Source organism: Bombus fervidus, chromosome 6 (genome assembly GCF_041682495.2).
Source record: "Bombus fervidus isolate BK054 chromosome 6, iyBomFerv1, whole genome shotgun sequence".
Classification (NCBI taxonomy): Eukaryota; Metazoa; Arthropoda; class Insecta; order Hymenoptera; family Apidae; genus Bombus; species Bombus fervidus.
Window position 1 is genome coordinate 13,465,621 of NC_091522.1, and position 16,625 is coordinate 13,482,245.

General features: G+C 33.7%; 4 protein-coding genes and 1 long non-coding RNA gene across 12 annotated transcripts; 3 read left to right on the plus strand and 2 right to left on the minus strand.

Moving 5' to 3' along the window:
• Nucleotides 1-139: 139 nt before the first annotated feature.
• Nucleotides 140-5,360, minus strand: LOC139988525 (uncharacterized). Of its 2 annotated transcripts, XM_072006078.1 has the most exons (5): nt 4,941-5,356; nt 4,191-4,628; nt 4,001-4,103; nt 764-1,194; nt 140-700 (listed from the first exon to the last, which is right to left on the minus strand). In XM_072006078.1, exons 1-5 carry the CDS (start codon nt 5,118-5,120, stop codon nt 488-490), a joined length of 1,365 nt encoding a protein of 454 aa, XP_071862179.1. In that variant the 5' UTR covers nt 5,121-5,356; the 3' UTR covers nt 140-487. The 2 variants fall into 2 exon arrangements, with proteins under 2 accessions (XP_071862179.1, XP_071862180.1); XM_072006079.1 differs by lacking the exons at nt 140-700; nt 764-1,194 and adding an exon at nt 1,568-3,067 and having other exon boundaries at nt 4,941-5,360.
• Nucleotides 2,171-3,328, plus strand: LOC139988527 (uncharacterized). Its single transcript, XR_011800155.1, has 2 exons — nt 2,171-2,312; nt 2,845-3,328. It is a non-coding gene; the product is annotated as an uncharacterized lncRNA (long non-coding RNA).
• A 4,423-nt stretch (nt 5,361-9,783) lies between the features above and the next one.
• On the minus strand, nt 9,784-12,267 carry Cdc23 (cell division cycle protein 23). Of its 3 annotated transcripts, none has more exons than XM_072006200.1 (7): nt 11,959-12,267; nt 11,213-11,874; nt 10,954-11,133; nt 10,713-10,877; nt 10,395-10,641; nt 10,065-10,323; nt 9,784-9,988 (listed from the first exon to the last, which is right to left on the minus strand). In XM_072006200.1, the coding sequence occupies exons 1-7, from the start codon at nt 12,057-12,059 to the stop codon at nt 9,878-9,880; spliced, it is 1,725 nt and encodes a 574-aa protein (XP_071862301.1). In that variant the 5' UTR covers nt 12,060-12,267; the 3' UTR covers nt 9,784-9,877. The 3 variants fall into 3 exon arrangements, with proteins under 3 accessions (XP_071862301.1, XP_071862300.1, XP_071862303.1); XM_072006199.1 differs by having other exon boundaries at nt 10,062-10,323; XM_072006202.1 differs by lacking the exon at nt 9,784-9,988 and having other exon boundaries at nt 10,103-10,306.
• A 181-nt stretch (nt 12,268-12,448) lies between these two features.
• On the plus strand, nt 12,449-14,659 carry Sergef (secretion regulating guanine nucleotide exchange factor). Of its 4 annotated transcripts, XM_072006225.1 has the most exons (7): nt 12,449-12,619; nt 12,979-13,546; nt 13,636-13,860; nt 13,939-14,091; nt 14,182-14,330; nt 14,425-14,459; nt 14,532-14,657. In XM_072006225.1, exons 1-6 carry the CDS (start codon nt 12,596-12,598, stop codon nt 14,443-14,445), a joined length of 1,140 nt encoding a protein of 379 aa, XP_071862326.1. In that variant the 5' UTR covers nt 12,449-12,595; the 3' UTR covers nt 14,446-14,459; nt 14,532-14,657. The 4 variants fall into 4 exon arrangements, with proteins under 4 accessions (XP_071862326.1, XP_071862327.1, XP_071862324.1 ...); XM_072006226.1 differs by lacking the exon at nt 14,425-14,459 and having other exon boundaries at nt 14,532-14,659; XM_072006223.1 differs by having other exon boundaries at nt 14,425-14,560.
• Nucleotides 14,554-16,623, plus strand: Fam92 (CBY1 interacting BAR domain containing protein Fam92). Of its 2 annotated transcripts, XM_072006227.1 has the most exons (9): nt 14,554-14,692; nt 14,776-14,877; nt 14,981-15,109; nt 15,196-15,376; nt 15,471-15,695; nt 15,827-15,859; nt 15,976-16,143; nt 16,232-16,339; nt 16,411-16,623. In XM_072006227.1, exons 1-9 carry the CDS (start codon nt 14,661-14,663, stop codon nt 16,528-16,530), a joined length of 1,098 nt encoding a protein of 365 aa, XP_071862328.1. In that variant the 5' UTR covers nt 14,554-14,660; the 3' UTR covers nt 16,531-16,623. The 2 variants fall into 2 exon arrangements, with proteins under 2 accessions (XP_071862328.1, XP_071862329.1); XM_072006228.1 differs by lacking the exon at nt 15,827-15,859.
• The last annotated feature ends 2 nt before the right edge of the window (nt 16,624-16,625 follow it).

Consider the following 16,625-nt stretch of genomic DNA (forward strand, 5'->3'; position numbering starts at 1 on the left):
TTACCAAGATTTTAAAAAATAAAGAATTAAAAAAGAACACAACGATTTGATTTTTTAAACCATACACGCTCGTGTCTCGTTTCCTTAAAGTGAACGCAATACAGCAGCTCAGAACAGCGGAAGAAATACTTTAGCATACGTTAAATATTTATTTGTTTTTTTTTTTACAAAAATTTAATTAATACAACAATAAAAATATCTCACGCTCGACAGCGTGATACTGGCCATTGATAACGACTATAAAAGCGATATATACAACGAAAATATACGTATATAAAAAAAATGTTTAGGCATCTGTGGAAAATTTGGTTCATTGGTGTAGTTTCTACGAACGAGAATAACTTAAACAATATTCTATCGCGTAATCCTGTACAGCGTAACTATCCTTCCAAAACCGTCCGTCGATAGCAAAGTTTCGACTACGAGTAAACGATTTCGAGTATAAACGGCCCGGGCATGTCGATATATCACGATCCAATCTTCCAAATCAATCTTTGTCCGACTGGGAATTCTCGGGATTGCTATTCTGTTGGGAATTTTGTTTAATTATGTTAACTAAAGTATCTAACCTGGTGGGGCGCGCAATTTGTAAAACCATATGCGCTTCCTCTAAAATTAGGAGCCCATTATGTGCGTCGCTCGCAGACAGATTATGCGCTAATATTACGTGACGTCTCCAAGCCGCATGCGTAGGAAGAACCTAAAAATCATTGCATTTACCTCATACCTTATCGGATATTATAGTCGCTATCTACATACGCACCTGTAAACACCATTTGCAGTTTAAAGAGGGCGAAATCGTGTGCACGGCTTTGATGTGCCTTCGACGAAAACCCCAACTCGTGTACGCTCTATCACAGAACGGACACGGAAATGGTGGATACGCTGTTACGCCATTGACGGTCTCTTCGGGGAATTCTGAATTGCCAGCGGTCCCGGGGCAAGTTGGAAATACGGAATGTAGAACTCTTGCGTCTCGTTCCACGAGAATGTTCGATGTAGATTCCTGCTGATCGGGCATCGATTCCGAATACAAATGATTCGGCAAGTGAAGTTCGTCCGAGTGTCGATAAGTATTCCAAGGTGGAGTTCGATCAGGGTCAATGGGAAATCTCGCGCGCGTTTCTGGCTCGGACGAAGGAGTCGAAGTCTCTCGTGCGTCGGCGATTACGGTTACATTCGGCTTCGATGATCCTGCAAGTAATTCCAGTCCGCGACTTCAAATTTTCTTCACTCAGTTCGAGATATTTGTCTGTCTTCGTCAGTCAACGGAACCAATTGAAAGGAATTCGAACAAGGATCTTGTCGGTTCATCTAGGATCTCTCTTTTCTCTTTCTTTAGGAAATGGATAATCTTCGAATGGATCAAGGATGCGATGAATCGACTCATAGTTTGTCCAACGTTCGTTCTTCTTATAATTAGTTCATTCTTCTTCAAGTCTTTGCGAATGTACGTTTAAACGAGCAAATTATCCAGGAATGACACCAAGTAGAAAATCTAATAGTCCGTACATATAATATATGTATGTACAGAGGAAAAGAGGAGTATCGGGAAATGACGAGACAATTAAAAATGTAAAATAGGTTTATTTGCAACCAGTCGTTTTTGTGTATGTGTGTATTTTGTCTACAATCGCATAGATTTAAATAACAGTCAACTCGAAGCATTTCGTACCTTCTCAAGATCAAACGAGAAAAAAACAGAAAGATAACAAATAAATGGGAAAACCAAATTTATGTGTTCGTTTGATTCAAAATAAACGATAGAATAAGATTGTGTGCTATCGATAGCTGCGAATCGTTTGCGTGAAGTTTCGTCACGGCATATTAAACGCCTTAAACATCGTAAAAGCATATCTTATATTACTACTTCCATCGTAATAGTTTCGACGTATTCGTCTTTTTTAAAGTCGTCGATAATGCGAAGCGCAATTATGCACGCACGCGTATATAGTGTGTACGAAGGTAAACGTAAGCACCTTCACCTATGTATCCATCTACGCGCGTACAATAACAAATGTGATCTTAGTTGTCGCGTCTTTGAGCGTAAAAAACTCTGCGGGGTCCTTACGACACGACGCGATTACTATTAATATCGTGTTATGTAGATCGTCTACGGCGAGAGTGCACATCTGCGTGAACATTGTAAATGGAGAATTGGAAGGAATGTTGCGTTGCACAACGTACTAGATACAAAGTACAAAGAAAAAGAGAATCAAAGGAATCAAAAAATGGAACGATCGACTTCCTCAGCCGTGAAACAAGTCTCCGGAGCACGCGTTGCGTGATCGTTATCAGAACGAAAGACAATGGTAAAAAATAGAATAAATTTAAAATTACTCGATCATTTGCCCCGTGAAAACAAACGTGAAGCGTATATATAAATAGTTGGACCATGCCTAGAATGCTTCCCGTTCCTCTACTCTTTCTTTGAACACATTCTACTTTTTCGTGTCAATTTTCTCGCTCCACCTACTCGCATCCTTCTTTAAAAAGAAAGGATATGGAAACGTTCGAGGCGATCTAAGATGATCCTAGATGATCTTAGACAATCGAAACGACGAATCAGTGAAAGAAACACTTCATTCTAGCCAGTGAAAACGTTTCCGTTTTACCCCTGACCTGAAACGCCCTAGTCATTGAGTGTAAACCGAACGCCTTTGGAATAGATACCTCTTCAAACCCCTATTGCTAGTATCGATTTTAGTTACGCAATTTTTCCAAGTTTCCTCCCATTCTACGCTATTAGGTGCAATACCACTAAAGTGCAGCAAAACTTCTCTTATCAAATGTATTTTGTTACTATCGAACTGCTGTTTTCCCATCTTGCCGTTTACGTTACAGAGAATCCTCTCCTCCGGGGTAAAAAGGATCTTCATAAGGTCACAGGCCAAATGATCCATCGGTCGAGAGGATGCCCACGTTGAGATTATCTCCGGACTCGGCAGAAGATCGGCGTAAGGTAGTTGCTGATACGCGTATAGCAGTGGCTTCACGTCCGAGAATCCAGTTAGGCCGGATAACCCAGATAAACCGGAAATGTCTTCAGCAGGGCTGTTCCCAGACCCTGCCACACACATCAGAGCACAGCCTGCTTTAGACACGGATCCCCCTGACGCGTGAATTGCAGCGTACCGAACAATCAAGCAAATTCGACCAGGTTCGTTAATGTCGCGTTAAACGATCGATCGCGTATCATTCCATTTGTCTTCTCCGTCACGCATGCACAGATAGTTTTACGCGTAAACGTAGAACAAGATCTAGATGACGTTTTTGAGTACTAGAAGCCAGGACTTTTCGTAATAAACTACGTAAATATACTAATAAACGAGACCATTCAATTATTTCTTTCTCCTTTCTTTCGTTTATTCACCTGTTGAACTAAATAACTTGACGTTATCTACGCCTTGACCTCTAGTTTCTCCGATCGTACAATTTTTATTTACGCATATATGTATTTATTTACTATCTACACACGTTCCCATTTCCACTATGAGTTTGCTTGTAACATCGAACGAAATAAAAAGAAATGAAAGAAATACGTGTCACACCAATGTGGATAATAAAGCAGAAGTGACGATCAAAGCTAACTCAACGATTTGAAAAAGCATCGAAAACGAATATGCACCTAATTTGAATGAGATACTCGAACATACACAATATGAAATTTTTATCAAACAAATTATAAATTCTATCATACACCCTAACATACATTTTCCAATATTAACCATAATGAATCGATTTATGAACTGATTTTTACCAACACGTACGCATTGAAATGTATACATTGCCCTATTCTTCTCTAATTTATAAAATTTGTACACATATCATACAGTTTACCATGAAATATGAGATTGAATGCAATTATAAAATAATATCAAAATATACACAAATTGTGCAAGATAAATATAATATATTCTTAAAATAACATGCATATGATTATGTCTTCTACTATTGTCTATAAAGCGATATCGTAATTTCATATATGTATACTACTAACCTTGACTCCCAGCAAGTTGCCCTGTGTCTAACCTTTCTGTTGGATCCTTGTCCGTTGCAGACTGTTTTTGAGAATCTTCTAGCACAGTTTCTAATGGTTCTATCTGAAATACAACCCATTCAACTTTATTTCATATATTCGATTAATCACCGCTGCTTAAAAAATATTATTAATATAATATACAACTAACCTTCATTTCTAAACGATGATATATTGGATTTTGCATACTTTTCTGCAATAAATAATCTCCCTCTTTGCCACTTTGTTCACTGGTAGTAGATTCATCCGTGCTCTCTATTTGCGATGCTTTAGGTGTCAGTGCTGATTCTAATATAGAATTCTGATGTTTGTTTAATTTTTGTTTTTTTTTCGGAGTTTCTTCCTTGGCTGTAGCTGCTCCTTCTTCCACCGCTTGTTCCAACTCCACTAATCTTTTAAAAGATTCCTTAGCAAATATATCCCCTCCCGAAAGACCACGAATTTGCAGTGTCTCTGCAGCTTTTAAAAGCGCTGGCAAATTCTTTTGCTCGATATTTACTTCTCCTTTATATATAAATATAAGTAAGGCTTCTAGTTCGCTAAAGTGCACATCTTGAAGTATTATGACTGGATGTTGACAGGGGTTTGTCTGTAATGCAAAAAAGATCAAAAAAGTAATATTTATTAAACTATAATTTTATTAAAACTATATTTTATTATTATTAAACTATAACACGATCATTGGTAGAATTCATGTGACAGTTAATCAAGACAAGTTCGAAATAAAATTCGTATTGTTCAAGATACGATAACCTCAAACGCTGTGCATTATTGTTTAAAGAATTTTTTCGTTACATCTTACTGATTAAGTAAATTAACAAAGAATTTTACTCGACGATAAAACGACTGCCAAAACGTTAACGAAATCATAAATGTGAAGTAAAGAATATAGAAAACTAACCTGGAAAACTTTTTTAAAGAATGGACTACTTGCTGAGAGAATCACTTTGTGAGCAGTAAGACACTGTCCATCACTTGCCAATGTCACATCTACTAAACCTTCCTCTTCCCAGAGACTTTCGAAACTCGTTGCTATGTTGTTTAAAAAACTGTTCCATTTTAGACATATTTGATTTGACATCTCGCGAACAGAAAGTGTCAATTCTGTCAAAATGTTATCACCGCGTCCTGAACTGTTCGATATCTCTGCACGTCAATGACTATTGCTATTCAACGACAGGAGCAACGTTGACGACGATAATAAGAATAACAACGACGACGACGACGTTGACGACAACGACCGCGATGTAACAGCAGTGGTGCCAGGCACGCACAAACATCCTTGGCACTGGGTTGGGAGAACACAGTCAATATGGCCGCCATGCTCTATTGAATTACGCGCGAGCTTAGAAACCTTCTTCGAAACGCTGTACATTTTCTATTATTTATTTGTATGTAAAATGGCCAATATTCTATGTATAAAAAAAATAAATTTTAGGCACAATCTTTTTACAAATGTTTTAGTACATATAGCAAAAACATTTTTATTGAATTGAAAGATATATAATTCATTAGAAGATAAACGTAACAATCATATTTAAAAAATGATACATAAGCATAGTTAAATTATATCAAAGCAGCAACAAAGAATGCGTGTTTTCGTATTGCGTGCATACATACATTCAGGTGTATAAGTGTGCACGACCATTAATTTTTGCGTGCGTGCAGACATATTCATACATGCATTCAAGTATGCGTGCGTACATTTTCGCGTGTCTACATGCTTGCGTGAGTTTGTATCCTATAACAGTATTCCGTAATTGTTGTTATAGTTCTACCTTTACGTATCTCACGTAATAAAGTTATAGTAGTAGTTCCATAAAGTAACCGCTTAAAAAATAATTTGAAGAACATCGAGATTTTAAAACTGTAATCTTCGACAAAATCTTCTAATTTGTTTTCATCACATTCATCAAACGCAAAATTATTAATTACAACAATGTACGTAACAAGTTAAGATAATGACAAAGAAAATATAAGTAAACATTGACGGAACGGAGTACGTAATACACCTGAAGATGATGACGACTCCTTGTTAAAGGGAAAACCAGTCATAATAGTGACTGGTCAAAGGATAAGAACTCAGGTCAAGTTCGAAGACGATGATATCATAAAGGAAAACTATGAATAGATGTTAATCCCTTTGGGAAACATACTTGTCCCATTTTATACATTTGTTTTCTTTTTCCTTTTCGTGGAGGAAACCCGCATGTACACTCCCCACTTTTAGGGGGAAAAGCGGCGTGGCAATGTCGGACTCCAACCAATGATGACCGTCGGAGGAGTTTTAAGAAGGATCTCGATTTAAAAGATATGTTGTAACAATTGAAAGCCTTAATGGTAAAATAAAAATGTTTTATGACTATGTTATGACTATTCCCTAGGATTATTGCGGCCCAACTTATTACATTTGCGTACCCGTCTTACATATAGCAGGTACCCGTCTTAACCGAGGGATAAGTGGTTTATGTAAATAGTCCTCGGACATAATAAATAATAATAATAATATCTATTCGTAATTAACTGCAAAGAATATTCTTTTGTACATATTACATATTAAAAGAGTACTCCAGAAGATGGAGTTGAAAAATAATAATACTAAATAAAAGAAATAACATAAATAAATGAAAAAAGAAAATAATAAGATAAATTATTTATATAAAAATATTAAATATAAATTAGGCGATTAATGATTACGGATCGCGTTGCAAGCTGATATTGAAATTGTCAAATATTTAGAGCGGTAGAATTATTTTAAATAATTTCGTAAAATTAAATTTTCAGTAATCTTTCTTACGTATTATTTAAGAAAATACAAATCTCTTGCCATTAATCTAACACCTGCGAGGGTAAAAATTATCTATGAATCTTAAGAACAAGTTTATTAACTTAACCCTTAGATGTTAATCGCCTTCGGCCTTCCACCCTGCACAAAGGACCCGTATAATCCTTGTTAGTGAGTTTACTTCGTTCTGATTGTATTCTTCGCCTCAATATAATCGGTTATCTGTCCATTTATCGTCGGTAAATATTTATGGTTTACAAGCCATTTTTTCTGGCTACAGTTAAAGCTTAGAAAGTACTTAACAAATTTAATAAATTTTCCTAATCTGTCTGCTTAAAGTGTCAAATAGTAAATGGTAAGGTAATGGCCTGAGTCTATCGGAGGCGGAGTGTACCGTATAGCGGAGGGGTACAAATGGAAATTCGCAAAGGATAATCACCCCTACCCCCGAATTTTAATTTTTCTACAAACTTTCTCCCAACCAATCGTTTGGTCCACCAATCAGGAAACAGAATACCGATGTTTCCTTGGTATAAATACAAAGTGCGTTAAATATTGTTAGTCACTTGAAGTCTCTTAGATCTAGTGAAAACATACAGGTCACCTGCCTAACATCTACCTCAGATTCAACAAAAATTTGAAACAGTAATAGTGGAAAGAGTAACATCGTGAGCAAGTGCCATATAGTGACAGTTATCATGGGAACGAAAAATAGAAAAGCACGTGGACGAAGAGGCAAACGTCAGTACTCTCGCATCGATAATGTAAGTACTAGTGTTTGAAAGAAGTAGGAAAGAAAAAATGCCAAATGTATTAGTATCTGTTTGTGCAATATTATTTTCTTGAAGAATTAAGTAGAAGCAATTTCATTAAGATATTTGTTTCCAATACTAATTATGTTTCAAATTATTTAAATTTTAACAATATTTACGTAATGATAAATTCCTTTGATGCATGAAGAAATCACTTTTGACAAGATTATCTCGCGTAAAGTTCGAGCGAAATTCATCAATTGTATTTCATCACATGACTGACTTTTAATATCTATGCACAGTTTAATGATTTTTACATTTTACATAGTTTGACATTTTATAGTTTTGCGCTTACACGCGTCAGTGTTTGGGTACACAACAAGTGTTTTTTCATATTGCACGCATTATCATAAAACACGTATTTGGAACATTATAAAATTTGCTCAACATAATTAATAAGTAATCCTAATAAATCATATGAATTTTATTATTTTTATAGCAAACTGTATCGAATGCAAAACTCGATCAATCAATACAATCTGCATTCACAGACAGTGACGACAATAGTTCTCAAAATTCAGATTCGTCACTAATAAATGAAACCATGGTCACGTCATTAAATAATTTCCTTTCGTTGGCAAACACTTTCATAGAAAATACTACCAAATACGTCATACATCTTCTGTACTTATTTATATTAAACAAAGTTTCTTCGATGCTTCTTAATCACACAGAAGATTTAATAACAACAAACGCTAATAATCAATGCAACGAAGAAGACAAAGAAAAAGAAATTAATCAAAAACCCACAGAACAAACAATAGAAACCAGCAATTCGAATGACGAAGAACTTCTAAATGTCGAGAAAGATTCTGATTCTTCTAAAAATCAATCGAACAACGCTAGTAATATGACAGAAATAAATATGCCATTGGAAAACACTGACAACTGTATACCGCAAACTGCTTTGGAAAAGCCTATTGATATATCAACTGAGAAACATAATTCCAACGAAAAGCAATCCCCGATAAATACATCTGAAGATACCAAATCGTTTGCAGATAAGCAACAACCAAGACAACACAGCTATTTCTCCGAGAATAGAGGAATTGCACGAAACTTTGAACAAAAATCCACTTTTTACGATAAAATGTGTCCGCCTTCTTCATTTCCTAAATCGTTCGCATCTTATAGATATAAAAAATTAAGACAAACTAATTCCTCTTACTATGGAGGAAACAGGAAATATTCTAATAATTTCTCAATTAAACCTTGGTTTAAAAGGAACGAAACAGAACAAAAGAAGGAATTTGCTCCTACTAATGAAAATAAGAAATTTACATTTAATAAAGAGAAAAGCGAAAAACACGTGGAATGGAGAAACAAAAACGACACACAAGGAAAAAGACGCAGTTCCCAATATTATCCGGCTAAATACAAATCACATTACTGGAGAAAACCCGTAGAAAATCAAGAATCAAAACAATGTAATCCGAAGTATAAAGACGTGGGTACGCAAACAGATAGCATCTTTCCGACGAATTCGGATGCTGAAAAGGTTTCAATCAAAACGATATGTCCTGAACAAGAAGCTTGCGAATGTGCAACTCAGGTAAAATTACAATTAACTATTTGATTTCCCTTATAATCATTCTATCATATAAACTAAATGTTCTAACATGATATTAATTTTTTCTGTCCAGGATAAGGATATAAACCAGGAATTAAATTATAAATCAGACATTGAAGAATTGTTGAAACTGGCTCATAAACAACTTTCTTCGTACAATACATCGTCTTCATCGACTGATTTTAGATACGATGCAGAGATGTTTACAACCCTAGTCTCCGAAGATATCGCAGAGGCGCTATGGAACCCAAAATTATACAATGATACAAACAACTTCAAAGAACCCATTCGTCCTCCTCCTGGTTTTCGTGAAGTACCACAAAATCCACCGTCGATAATGCCTTCTTTAGCAGATATTTATGAAGCGAATTCTCATATCAAACCACCGACGGTTATACCCCCAGCGCCCCCACCTATGCAACATCTTTATTATGATTATTCCGCATTTATGAAACCACCTACTTTTAGTAATTAGAATTTATAAAATAATTATCTGTAATACTCTTAATAAGAATATTTGTATGTATATATAAAAATAATTAAATAAATGTGTTTATTATGAAAAAAGTCGAGTGTGTTTTAATCGTACAATATTTATTAAAAATATATACAACATATAAATTGAAAGTTTAAGTAAACTCAGAGAATTAAAAAATATCTTTCTCTGTATTTTACGGCGTAGGCATAAATGACAAATTCATGGGCGATAACTGACTTCCTGGTGTAGCATCTGCTCTTTCCCCTTGTTCGATAACCGGGTCTGTTTCATTCATATCTTCCACCTGTAATAGGTACAATATTAAAAATTTGTTAACACTGAATGAATGTAAAATATCATAAATATCCTATAATTACCACCATCGAATGTTCAAATTTTCCCCTCTTTTGTGCAATCGTTCTTAGCAATGCTTTAGCTTCTTCTTTTGTCTCGTCAAACTGCAAACATTTTTGAGCATAATGATTGGCATGGTCCAATTGTTCTCGTTTTAAATGATACTGCGTTAAATATTTGTATGCATGGCTCAAATCAGTTCTATCTGCATTTATAAATTCATCCATCACAAAATCCGTATACGCTGCTGCTGCATGATCATGTTCACCTAATTTTTCATATAACCTACAGTGTATTAAAGCATATTTCAATTTTAACACATTTCATAATAGAAAAGGTTGAACTTTAATACATACGTGGCTAATTTCAACAATGCCATTCCTTCGATATCGCCAACATTGCATGCTTTATAATAACATTTTAACGCGTCTTGTATTTTATTTTGTTTCTCGTATGCTTCTCCTAATGCCTGTACCATTCTACTATCGTGTGGCCTTAGTAATTGAGCCTGTTTATAATAATATAGTGCATAGAATGGCATTTTTAAAATTTCATATGTCTGACCCAAACCGTACCATGCTCTGTAATCCCGCTTATTGACTTCTAAATTAAAAAATGGGTAAATAAATAAATGCTCGTATTTCATTTCATACGTACATACAGATAATACATACCAATAGCTTGTCTATAGCTATGAATAGCACCATTGGTATTTCTCATTTCCATAAACTCATGACCAAGTAATGTCCAAGCAGAAAGATATTGCGGATTTAATTTTAATGCTCTATGGAAATACATTGATGCTTTTTGATGATCTCCTCTTAAACTATAATAATTTCCTAAAAGATACTGCTTTAATTAAACAGCAAAATAGTAAATCTATAACTTTTTTATTTTAAGATACGATAAACTTACCTACTATGCAACATGTTTCTAACCTGTATTTATCAATTTCTGTTGCTCTGTGAGCTAAATATGCCAGTTCAACTTTCATTTCTTTCACATAGAGGATATTAGAATATGTATCCATATTGTCTAAACAATAAGGATCTGCTTTTATTATCCTCTTAAATGTTTCTATAGCATTATCAACATCTAAAATGATAATATTATAATGTAACAGGTCATAATAGTTAAAGTCCTTGTTAACAATTTGATTGAGAAGTTGATTTACCTCTTCTGTAGTTTACAGTCATTGCAGTTTGAGCAAGTACGTAACCATTTTTTCCAAACCCCATTGATTGTAATTCGTAATATAATGCTAAACCCTCATCTATTAATTGCAGTTCTAAATACATATGAGCCATAAAAAAATGCTTCATCCAATGATTAGGTAAGCACAAATTTTCAAGCTTCTCCCTGTCAGTGATTAAAGAAGCTAATTCTAACCAAGATCCCCAATGCATGGGTTGCTTATGCGTTGCATCAACCAGCACATCCATGGCTTCCCTGGTAAGTTGTAATTTTTTTAAAGTTACACCAAAAAGATAAAGACTAAAACCATCAAGTTTATTTGCCAGATGATCTTTTCTTAAGTCAGCACATAACAATCTTAAACTTTCGTTTTTCAAAGGATCTGGAGGCACCACTGTCATGTCATCTATTTTTTTCTTTTCGCCTGATAAATAGCGAGAATATAGATGTAAAAATCGAACTTTTGATGTTTTACACTGCTCGGTGAAATAGGCAGCTCTATCATATTCTTTCAAATCAAAATAAGTTTTTGCTAAAATATAGGTGTCTTCCTCTTCGCTTGTCTCCGATAAATACAAGTCAACAGTAGTGTCATGTATATTTAATTTAACATCTTTCAAGGAATAACTTAATTCTGCTAGCCTATAAAGATAACATATCTTTTTATCCTTCCCATAGTAATGGAATAAAGATTTTACTTAAATTTATATCAGGAACTGTACATACCATTTTGTAGTATGTAGTAATCCGCGTTGGGAACATTCATTTATCGCGCGCAAAAGATCGGTTTTAACCTCCTTAATATCAAACTTTATCGATTCTTCCATTGTATATATTCCATCAGTACTTTATCCAATGTTATAATCAGCAAAATTTATTAAAAAATGATTTTGTACATATTATGGAAAGAATTCATGTTTGTATAAACAAAACTAATAAGTTAAACAAGAAATCTGTACGCTTTAGGTTTTGCCGCCACCTATATCGTATGTCGTATGATGAAAATACATTTAATCATAGACGATACATAGTGTAGATCACTTACGCAATTACAATCTTTTATCAGCTAACACAATCACTTACCACATTAGTGTTATCTCCAACCTTACCGATTTAATGTACGTATAGACGAGATATGCTGAATATAATTCATTAATTTACTGCTTTAAATTGTAGAGGGCAGAGAAAAACTCGATATTTCAGTTTCTATGACTTATGACACAAAATTCCATAAAATGATAGGTCTATTTTATGTTTTATCCGTGCTTCAGTGTACAATTATCTATTCTTTAGTTTATTAATTTTTTGGTTGGGTGTTTTAATATATTAATAAGTAACAATTTCCAAAGACATAATTATAGCAATGTCCTATTCCTTAATGTCGTGGGTAATGTAATAAGTTATTTTTATTGCATGTGCTCATAATGATTTCATTTTAAATATAAGTAGGATAAGTAGGATAAGTAGGATAAGTAGGATAAGTAGGATAAATATAAGTGCCTTATATTCATAGAAAGTATTACTTTTTCTATATTCACATATTCAAGTATTCAAGTATTATTATCATGAATAATAATATCTATATGATCTGATATTTCTAAAATAAGATATTGTACGCGTGCACTTGTGCTATTAGAAAATATTATTTACGATCGATAAAATAAAATTTGAACGGAAATCTTACTTCTGAGCGGGAATATTTTAAACAAAAATATTGAAATCAAACAAAACTGATACTTATTATAGGGTGCTAATTCTCACGGCCAACTTGGACAAGGAATTGAGTCGGAAGAGTGTGTTTTACCATGTGAAGTTGATTTATCGAAGTGCTCCTTAAAACCGAAAAAAATAAAAAAAATAGTTGGCGGTGCTGGTCATACGTTAATTTTAGATGATTCCGGTCGCGTTTATTCTTGCGGCTGGAACAATAAAGGACAAGTAGGCTTTCCGACGAAGGATAATATTTTATCATTTCGAGAATTAAATGAAAAATTAAAGAACAAGGTTATCGTGGATATAGCCTGCGGCTGGGATTGTTCCGCTGCGTTAACAATAGAAGGCACTTTATTCTTGTGGGGCTCGAATCGTTTCGGTCAATTGGGAAAACATCCGAACAGTCTTCAATGGACACATGAACCATTCGAAGTTATAACTGATCGAAAAATTAAAGGAATTTCAATGGGTTTGAGACACACTGTTCTACTAATGGAAGATTATAAAATTTTAATAGCAGGGACAGGTAATAAAGGGCAGTTAGGTTTAAGCTTCTCAAATAGTAAGGAATCTTTAAATGCGGCATATAGTTTTACAGAAGGTAAACATACTTAGAAATGAAAGGATTAAGATAAACATGTTTTCACAATAAAGATTAAATAAAGATTACTATGTATTGTATTTAAATAGTTTTAACGGTACCCGACATCGAAAGCGTCAGCTGTGGTCAATACCATACGATCACGGTAGCGAAAGATGGAAATATTTATGCATTTGGTGATAATAAATACGGACAATTAGGATTAAATACAGATGCATGTCCAAACACGTTCATTCCAATAAAACTATCGGATGTTCAGTTTAAATTGCCAATTAATATATACAGTGGTTGGTCGCATGTAATTGTATTAAACGGTAATACTATTTGACAGCTTGATTAACACAATACATACATATTTTCAAAATCTGATTGCTTTGTTAGTTTATTATTAGATAGTAACATTTTTGGTTGGGGCCGAAATACATATGGGCAGTTAGGTATTACAAAACTCGAAAAGCCATCGACTTGGAAAGCCACGCGGATCGAAAATCTTCCTAAAATGCATCGAGTTTCTGCTGGCTCAGAACATAATGTTGCATTAACTGGTATACACATAATAACTAACAGCAACACAAAAAAAAAAAAAAAAAAAAAAAAAAATCGATAAAAATCAAATTTTATTTATAAAATTTTAGAAAATGGAGAAATTTTATGTTGGGGTTGGAACGAACACGGAAATTGCGGAAATGGTCATACGAAAGATGTAAAATTTCCGGAACAACTGCTTCTGCCCTACAATTACACAGGAATTCTTATCGGAAGTGGTGCAGCTCATTCATTTGCAGTAATAAAGACTATTTTATAAGTAATAATGACAATAAAAAACAAGATATTATTTTAATAATTTTTCCGCTTTTCTCTTTCCTAAAAACATATAGAAAATTTGTAATTCTACTTAAATGTACAATTAACGGTAAACAAAAGCCAGGTAGATCGATGAGAGTATATATATATATATATACTCAAAAGTCGACCTCACCTGTAGGGATAATGCACCACCTGCCAGTAGTAAACTATCGGTGGGATATCCATACGGACGTAACAATGGAACCTTCCATATGAAGATCGATCGATTTAAATAAAAAAAAAAAGTTGCGAAATGATATAGAACAAAATGTTACGTTCAAGATCTCAAAGCAGCATTTGGTACATATTTTCAATTATTTATATTTACATAAACTTCAGTTTGCATTGAGGTTCATATGTATAATTTTATTACATTTATTCAGGGAACAAGAAGCAAAGTTTGTACAAGATCGAATATCCAACGTAGAGAAACATTTTGCAGAATTATGCACCACATTTGCGGCATATACAAGAAAAGCTGCTAGGTTTGTACATAACAACGGCTTCTATTGATCTTGTACATATCGATTATTTCTCTTCTATGGAGCTTTATCTTTCTGTGTATAAATTTATGTAATGTACTTTTAGATTACGCGATAAAGGAGATGAAATAGCAAAAATTATTCAAACTTACGCTCAATCGGAAACGATAAATCAATCGTTATCTAACGGATTGGCAAACTTTTCTGCAACTTTGTCAGTAATTGGGGATTATAGGTGGGTATTTTCTTGTTGAATCACAGAAACAAAAAAATATTAATTTTACTGTTTAAATTATCACAACTTTTATTCGTTATTTTTAGGGACGCTAAAGTGCAAAGATTTGATGCCAAAATAATTTCTCCACTTTCTCAATACGCGACAATCTGCAAACACGCTCGTGATGACGTAAAAAATACATTTACAACACGCGATAAAGAATTGACAAGAAAAAGACATCTAGATAGGCTTAGGGAACGAAATCCTAGAAACAGACAGATGATTGTATCCTTACATTCAATTTCAATGTATTTAACTAATTACATTTAAGCAGTGTTAAAAAATTACAATTATTTTAAATTCTTAAAAATCAACATAGTCTCAAGCCGAATCTGAGCTCATGAAAGCTTCTGTTGAAGTTTCAAGAGTTGTTAAAGGTTTAGAAGAACAAATCGATGCATTCGAAAAGCGGAAATTGCATGATCTGAAAACTGTACTTTTAGATTTTATTATCATTGAACTAAGTTTTCATGCAAAAACTCTTGAATTACTGACAAAAGGTTACCAGGATATTGCAGAAATCGATGAAGTTAAAGATTTAGAGGTAGGCCACCTTTTGCTTAAATAATATTCATAGTCTAATATAAAAAAATATTTTTCACATATTTATGTTGTATCTGTTGTATAGTCTTGAAATTACTTTAAATTAGTATTATCTTTGATACTTACTTGCAGGACTTTCAGATAATAAGAGGAAACATGAATGGGGTAATTTTTTTATTCCACTAGTTATTGAGTATTAACTTGTCATATAAATTATTAAAATATAAGTAGAGAAATATGTCTCCATCCTTTAAATTAATTAAAGCAATGATTAATTTCAGGAATTTCGTGAAGTAATGCATATACCCGATTCTATTGCGAGATTGCCTACCGTTGGACGAACTTCATTTCGGCAGTCTTATTCACTTACCAATTTGGCAAGTCGTTTCATGTCTTCGCCTGCAAATTCTCAGAAATTAGCTAATCATGCAATCGAATCTACCTCGATTGTTAGTATAAATCAATCATCATTGTATACCAATATGTTATAATTCAATGTAAATGCTTACACTATAACTGCAATGGATATTTTTGTAGGATTCTGCAAAGTCGAGCTTAAAGACAAACTCTTCAGAATCCGTACAGATTGAGGAATTTAGAGATAGTTCAGAAGAAACAGAGTCTGAATCTACTAAAGAGAAACCTGTGAGAACCAGGCATAAATCTATGTAATTCTAAATAATCTATTATCTCCAAAATATTTTGTTCAATTCTAGATTGAATTGCAAGCTAATTCTGGATATAAGGATTCAACAAGACTTATTGTCAAAGCAATACCACCAATTCCTACATATCAAAAATTTCTAACAATGCCTATGATGATCAAGCATGGGTGATCTAATAGTATGTAATAGGTGATCTAACACTGAAATGTATTGTATATTTTTACTTACAAACAGAAAGGAAATAAAATATGCATTATACCACTACA

What these genes read in the sequence shown, in the direction of transcription:
- Cdc23 (XM_072006199.1), bottom strand. Translation starts at nt 12,059, where the DNA reads ATGGAAGAATCGATAAAGTTTGATATTAAGGAGGTTAAAACCGATCTT. An exon ending in TTACTACATACTACAAAATG is followed by an intron (nt 11,875 to 11,958) that starts GTATGTACAGTT and finishes TTATCTTTATAG; the next exon opens with GCTAGCAGAATTAAGTTATT. An exon ending in GACTGTAAACTACAGAAGAG is followed by an intron (nt 11,134 to 11,212) that starts GTAAATCAACTT and finishes TTATCATTTTAG; the next exon opens with ATGTTGATAATGCTATAGAA.
- Sergef (XM_072006225.1), top strand. Translation starts at nt 12,596, where the DNA reads ATGTCCTATTCCTTAATGTCGTGG. An exon ending in CCTATTCCTTAATGTCGTGG is followed by an intron (nt 12,620 to 12,978) that starts GTAATGTAATAA and finishes TACTTATTATAG; the next exon opens with GGTGCTAATTCTCACGGCCA. An exon ending in ACATAATGTTGCATTAACTG is followed by an intron (nt 14,092 to 14,181) that starts GTATACACATAA and finishes ATAAAATTTTAG; the next exon opens with AAAATGGAGAAATTTTATGT.
- LOC139988525 (XM_072006078.1), bottom strand. Translation starts at nt 5,120, where the DNA reads ATGTCAAATCAAATATGTCTAAAATGGAACAGTTTTTTAAACAACATA. An exon ending in TCTTTAAAAAAGTTTTCCAG is followed by an intron (nt 4,629 to 4,940) that starts GTTAGTTTTCTA and finishes TTTGCATTACAG; the next exon opens with ACAAACCCCTGTCAACATCC. An exon ending in ACTGCAAATGGTGTTTACAG is followed by an intron (nt 701 to 763) that starts GTGCGTATGTAG and finishes AATGATTTTTAG; the next exon opens with GTTCTTCCTACGCATGCGGC.
- Fam92 (XM_072006227.1), top strand. Translation starts at nt 14,661, where the DNA reads ATGTTACGTTCAAGATCTCAAAGCAGCATTTG. An exon ending in ATGAAGTTAAAGATTTAGAG is followed by an intron (nt 15,696 to 15,826) that starts GTAGGCCACCTT and finishes ACTTACTTGCAG; the next exon opens with GACTTTCAGATAATAAGAGG. An exon ending in AATCTACTAAAGAGAAACCT is followed by an intron (nt 16,340 to 16,410) that starts GTGAGAACCAGG and finishes GTTCAATTCTAG; the next exon opens with ATTGAATTGCAAGCTAATTC.